Consider the following 6,000-nt stretch of genomic DNA (forward strand, 5'->3'; position numbering starts at 1 on the left):
GCCGTTGGGTTGCTGGGAGCTTCCAGGTCCACACCCCCCCACTCAGGCCGAACCTCATGGCTGTTGTGGGTTAAAGCTGAGACAAGCCGGGTCACGACAAAGGCCATAGCAGTGCTGCCATGTCCAGAAGACATCCACCCCGGTTCTTCCTGACCTCATTCTTAAATCTTTCTGCTCCCTCCTCCACGATGCCCTCTGAGCCTGGGGGAAGGGAGTATGTATGATGGAGATGTCTCATTTGTAGTTGAGCACTCCACAGACTGTAATTTTCTGCACTTTGAACAGTTGTAAGTTTCTGAGTTAATTACCATCCACTACAAAAAGAAATTTTTTTTTTTTTCTGAGAGGTCTGAGAACTGCACTAAGCTATGGCAATAGATACCCAGATTTAAAGGGCAGGTGATGCTGCGTCCACTTAGCAAAGTAGTAGTAGTAGATTTACCTGTGAGGCCCATAGCTCTTCAACTATGTGTTCTTGGCCAGACTTATAGTCCCAGGAATGTGTTTCCTCCTGTGAAGTAGGCCTTAAATCTAAGTAGAAAGTAATTGGGTTACCCCCATAACAACTATGCCACTATTATACCCATGGGCATATCTTGCCATGCTCATAATTATTGTGGCTCACAGGGTTCACAGATGGGTTATTTTTCCCCTAGCATCTGGCATAACACTCTCTAGAAGGAAGTGTCTTGGTTATTACCAACTTGATTTCTCCATATCCTGTAACCAAAGTGTGTGGTCCCTCAAATAGGGTCTTACAATCAAGTTCTGGTGGGCAACCAAGAACAATGACAATAGCTGTATTGTTTTTTTTGGGGGGGGGATCTACTGGGTGGTTTTGTGTGTCAACCTGACACAACCTAGAGTCATCAGAGGAAGGAGCTTCAGCTGAGGAAATGCCTTCTTGAGATCCAGCTGTAAGGTATTTTCTCATTTAAGTGACCAATGGGGGAGGGTCCAGCCAGTGACGGGGGTGGGGGGGGGGGGGTGTCATCCCTGGACTGCTGATCCTGGTTCTATAAGAAGGTGGGCTGAGCAAGCCATGGAAAGCAAGCCAGTAAACAGCTTCCCTCCATGGCCTCTGCATCGTCTCCTGCGCCTGCGAACCTGTCCTGTTTGAGTTCCTGTCCTGACTTTAATCAGTGATGAACAGCAACGCTGAAGCGTAAGCCAAATAAACCCTTTCCTCCCTAACTTGCTTTTTGGTCATGGTGTTTCATCGAAGCAATAGAAACCTAAACTAAGATGGGAGCTCTGGGACATCTCCTTAACTTGCTTCTTGTCAAATATTTTGTTGTAGCAATGGGAAAAGTAAAGAACCCTCAGGACAGCCGGGCGTTGGTGGCGCACGCCTTTAATCCCAGTACTCGGAAGGCAGAGGCAGGCAGATCTCTGTTGAGTTTCAGGCCAGCCTGGTTAGGCTCCAAAGCTACACAGAGAAACCCTGTCTCGAAAAACCAAAAAAAAAAAAAAAAAAAAAAAAAAAGAAAGAAAGAAAAAAAAAGAGCCCTCAGGACTTAATTGTTTTTCCCCAAACCCCTCATTTTATTTTTGTTGCATTGAAGATTAAGTTTCAATATGAATTTCGGAGGTGATGTTATTATTCATATCACATATCCCAGCACTATCTCTTCCTATATTTATAATCTCTTTATAGTTACCCTTTACTAAAATGCCTATTTGTCTCCTGTCCATTTTTTATTGTTTGCCTTTTGTTTGTAGGAATTCTTCATATATTTTGGTAACTTAATCCTCTTAATCCTTCATCAACTACATTTGTGGGAAATATCTTTTCCCAATTTGTCATTTAATGTGGGAAATTACCAATATGGAGTCAGGTAAAAATATAAGGGAATTTATTAGGGAAAAGCCTTACTTACAGAGTGACCTAGCCAGCTGGCAGGGCAGCAGTAAATACAGCAAGCTGAAGATGAAATGGAAGAAGGGCTGCCCACATCACCCTGACCACACCCTCGCAGGCGTGGTCAGGCACACCTGTAGCCAGCCCCTAGCAGGTGGGGTTACAGTGTCCCCTACAGTCATTTGTTCTTTTTTCACTTTCTCAATGTGAAGATTCAGAGTTATCTTGTCTTTTTGGTTTTTTTTTTTTTTTGTTGTTTTTTTTCAGGACAGGGTTTCTCTGTAGCTTTGGAGACTGCCCTGGAACTCGTTCTGTAGACCAGGCTGGTCTCAAACTCAATGAGATCCACCTGCCTCTGCCTCCCGAGTGCTGGGACTAAAGGCGCGTGCCACCAATGCCCGGCTGATATCTTGGTTTTAATGTAGTTGAATTTATAGTATTTTCTTATAGTGCTTGTGCCTCTGTCAAGGATTCTTTGTTACTCCAAAGTCAGAAAGATAAAATTTTCTTATGGACTGACACTGTAATGTAAGGATATCATTTCCAACTGGACTGGCAAAATGGCTCAGTGGTAAAGACTCTTACAGCCAAGCCTGACAATTTGAGTTTAATTCCCAAGTAGAAGGAGAGAACCAATCCCAGACATTATCCTTTGACCTCTACACTCGCATGCCCTTGTCCCCCCCCCCCCCCCCCCGAGACTGTCCTGGAACTAGCTTTTGTAGACCAGGCTGGACTCGAACTCACAGAGATCCACCTGCTTCTGCCTCCAGAGTGCTGGGATTAAAGGTGTGTGCCACCAATGCCTGGCTCATGCCCTTGCCTCTGAAACAAACAAATAAATGTTTTAAATTTTTTAAAAGATTTAAAGAACAATTATTTTAAAGAACAATTAAAGAACAATAATTTTTTTCTTAAAAGTTAAAATTTTCCTTTTTCTTAAGATGGCCGCGGCTCAGGACGGATGTGGCTTAGAAGCTGCTGCTGGAAACGGGCGGCGGATCCACCCAGGGATTCCTGAAGCGGTGTTTGTGGAAGATGTAGATTCTTTCATGAAGCAGCCTGGGAATGAGACTGCAGATACAGTGTTAAAGAAGCTGAATGAACAACATCAGAAGTATATGTTTATGGAACTCAACCTTACTGAAAAAAAAAGGAGGCTGAAAGGTCAGATTCCTGAAATTAAACAGACTTTGGAAATTCTAAAATACATGCAGAAAAAAAAGGAGTCTACCAATTCAGTGGAGACCAGATTCTTACTGGCAGATAACCTGTATTGCAAAGCTTTGGTTCCGCCTACTGATAAAGTGTGCCTGTGGTTGGGGGCTAATGTAATGCTTGAATATGACATTGATGAAGCTCGGGCATTGTTGGAAAACAATTTATCAACTGCCAGAAAGAATCTGGATTCTCTTGAGAAAGACCTTGACTTTCTTCAAGATCAGTTTACTACTACAGAAGTCAATATGGCCAGGGTTTATAATTGGGACATAAAAAGAAGAAACAAAGATGATTCTACCAAGAATAAAGCATAATACCGGCAGTTGAAAATGTGGTTCAGGTTATCCTTGAAGATTGAGTAGGTTTTTTTTTTTTCACAGCAAGAAAAATTAAAACTTTAAAAACACCATTTTATTTTATGAGAACAAAATTACTTTCAAATATTTTATGAAATTAACAGTATTTTTTTTCATATTTCCCTGCAAAGTAATGCTGCTTTCATTTTATTTTATCTGTTATAAGACAACTCTTAACTGAAATGGCCCAAAACTGTGAGGAATGCTATGGAGGCTACTGAATGCTGGCTATCAGCACAGTTTACACAATTTTTTTGTTTATTGATTGATATTACTCTCAGGTGATGAGGTAAACCTTTTAGAGGCAAGAAAGACCAACAGTTCAATATTTATAAACTTGTTTTTTTTTTTTTTTTTTTTTTTTTTTTTTTTTTTTTTGGTTTTTCGAGACAGGGTTTCTCTGTGTAGCTTTGGAGCCTATCCTGGCACTCCCTCTGGAGACCAGGCTGGCCTCAAACTCAGAGAGATCTGCCTGCCTCTGCCTCCTGAGTGCTGGGATTAAAGGTGTGAGTCACCAATGCCCAGCTAAACTTGTTTTTCTTTAGTATTTACTATCATCCTTTGTTGTATTCTGTAAATGGGGCTTTATGCATTTCTGCTTAACCAGTAGCTTTTATGATACTCTAACCTTTTCAGAAAGTGATTATTTAATTTCCTACACAGTTTGAGGGCTGCTGCCATATGTAGACCCTGAAATAAGTGCACTGTTTCTTTGCAAGGGAGACTTGATCAACGTGAGAGAGCACTACCCATTCAAAACTTTAAGCTAAGGTAATTTTATATTATGTAACAGTTCTCCAAAGCACCTTGAACAGGTATATTAACATAAACATAAATCTGCAGTGGCTGAAAAGAGTTGTAAGCTTTTTTTATTTGTGATTAAAATTGCATAGGACTGATAAAAATCTCTGGAAAGCCATTGGTTCTGTGACAGAAGTACTTGGTGATACAGATTCTGGTAAAAACACATGCATGTTATTCTATCTCCATGTAGTAAAACGCATACTTGTACGACGTTTTGTACTTGTATTTCATGTTATTAAAACAGTGGTATTCAAAAACAAAATGTTAAAATTTTCCCTTTTATACTTAAATTACTAATACTTATGGACTTGATTTTGGAGTATAATATGAAATAAGTCTTCATTTTCTTTATATTTTGCCCATAATAATAAGAAAATCTCCTCCCCCTTACTAAGTGTTTCCATCCTAAGAAGAGTGATATAGTGCTCTGTTCCAGATGGACTCAATTGATCTGCCCATCCTTTGTCAATACCATATTGACTTAATGTTTAATAGCTGTCACTGATCACTAATCCTTAGTAGCACATGTAGCAATGATAAAATTTGAAAAATTTAGAAGTTTACTGAAAAATAAGCAAGTAACCAATTCTTTCTAAACAAGATGATTGTTTTTTTTTCTAGTCAAAAATCAAGTCATTAAACACTAAGTAATGGGCAATTGTATCATTTAGTAAATTCCATTCAACAGATTATATCTTTATATAGCTTTGCCACTGTAGATAAGATAAACAGAGTACCAGCTATGAGAGGTAGTAGCCAATCTTTATAGTATTAAAACACTTAAATCTTATAAATGAATAATTGCTTTATTTACACACCCCTGTTTATTGCTGTTCTATTTACTATAGTGAGGAAATGGAACTAACATATATGTCCAGCAACAGATGAATGAATAATGAAAATCTGGTACATACATAAACTGGAATATTAAAAAACAGCTGAGCAGTGGTGGCACACACCTTCAATTCCAGCACTCGGGAGGCAGAGGCAGGAAGATCTCTGAGTTTGAGGTCAGTCTGGTCTACAAAGGGAGTTCCAGGGCACCTAGAGCTGTTACACAGAGAAACTCTGTCTTGAAAATCAAACAAACAAAAAAAGTGGAATATTATTCATCTGTAAAGGAAAATTAAATCTCCAAACTTGGAGGAAAATGGTCTTAGAAAGTATAATATTAGCTGGGAGTGGTGGTACATGCCTTTAGTCCCAGCACTCAAGAGGCAGGAGGATCTCTGTGAGGCCTGACTGGTCTACATACTGAGTTCCAGGACTACAAAGGAAACCCTGTCTCAAACCCTCCCCCACCAAAATGAAAGAAATAATATTAAATGAGGTCACCCAAACTTAGAAAGAAAGGGGGAAAAACCCATATGTTCTTCTTCCTATGAAGATCCTAGCTTATAATGAATACATACATATGATAGCTGTAAATGGGGTTATAGTAAAACATTGAGATAGGAGACCAAGAAAGGGTAATATTAGATGGTAAAGAAGAATGTGTAGCTGGAGGTTGTCCTGCCCTGTCCCACAGCTGCTTTTAAAATAACCGCTCAGAGGCTTAATGTTAATTATAAACTATTTGGCCTATTAGCTGAGGCTTGTTATTAACTAGTAGTTGTAACTCTTACAACTTAGATTAACCCATTTCTATTATTCTATATTTTACCACAAGACTTGTGGCTTGTTACCTTACATCTTGCTTCTCCAGCAGCTGTTGGCGTCTCCTGAACTCTGCCTTTTTTCTCCCTGTTTGCTTGGATT

At 39.6% G+C, this 6,000-nt stretch overlaps 1 protein-coding gene across 1 annotated transcript; it reads left to right on the top strand.

Annotated features, from left to right (window-relative positions):
• Positions 1 to 2,805: 2,805 nt before the first annotated feature.
• On the top strand, positions 2,806 to 3,411 carry LOC100765989 (prefoldin subunit 3). Its single transcript, XM_027406753.2, has one exon. It carries the CDS (start codon positions 2,806 to 2,808, stop codon positions 3,394 to 3,396), a length of 591 nt encoding a protein of 196 aa, XP_027262554.1. The 3' UTR covers positions 3,397 to 3,411.
• The last annotated feature ends 2,589 nt before the right edge of the window (positions 3,412 to 6,000 follow it).

This window comes from Cricetulus griseus, chromosome 3, assembly GCF_003668045.3.
Source record: "Cricetulus griseus strain 17A/GY chromosome 3, alternate assembly CriGri-PICRH-1.0, whole genome shotgun sequence".
In the NCBI taxonomy this organism is placed as follows: Eukaryota; Metazoa; Chordata; class Mammalia; order Rodentia; family Cricetidae; genus Cricetulus; species Cricetulus griseus.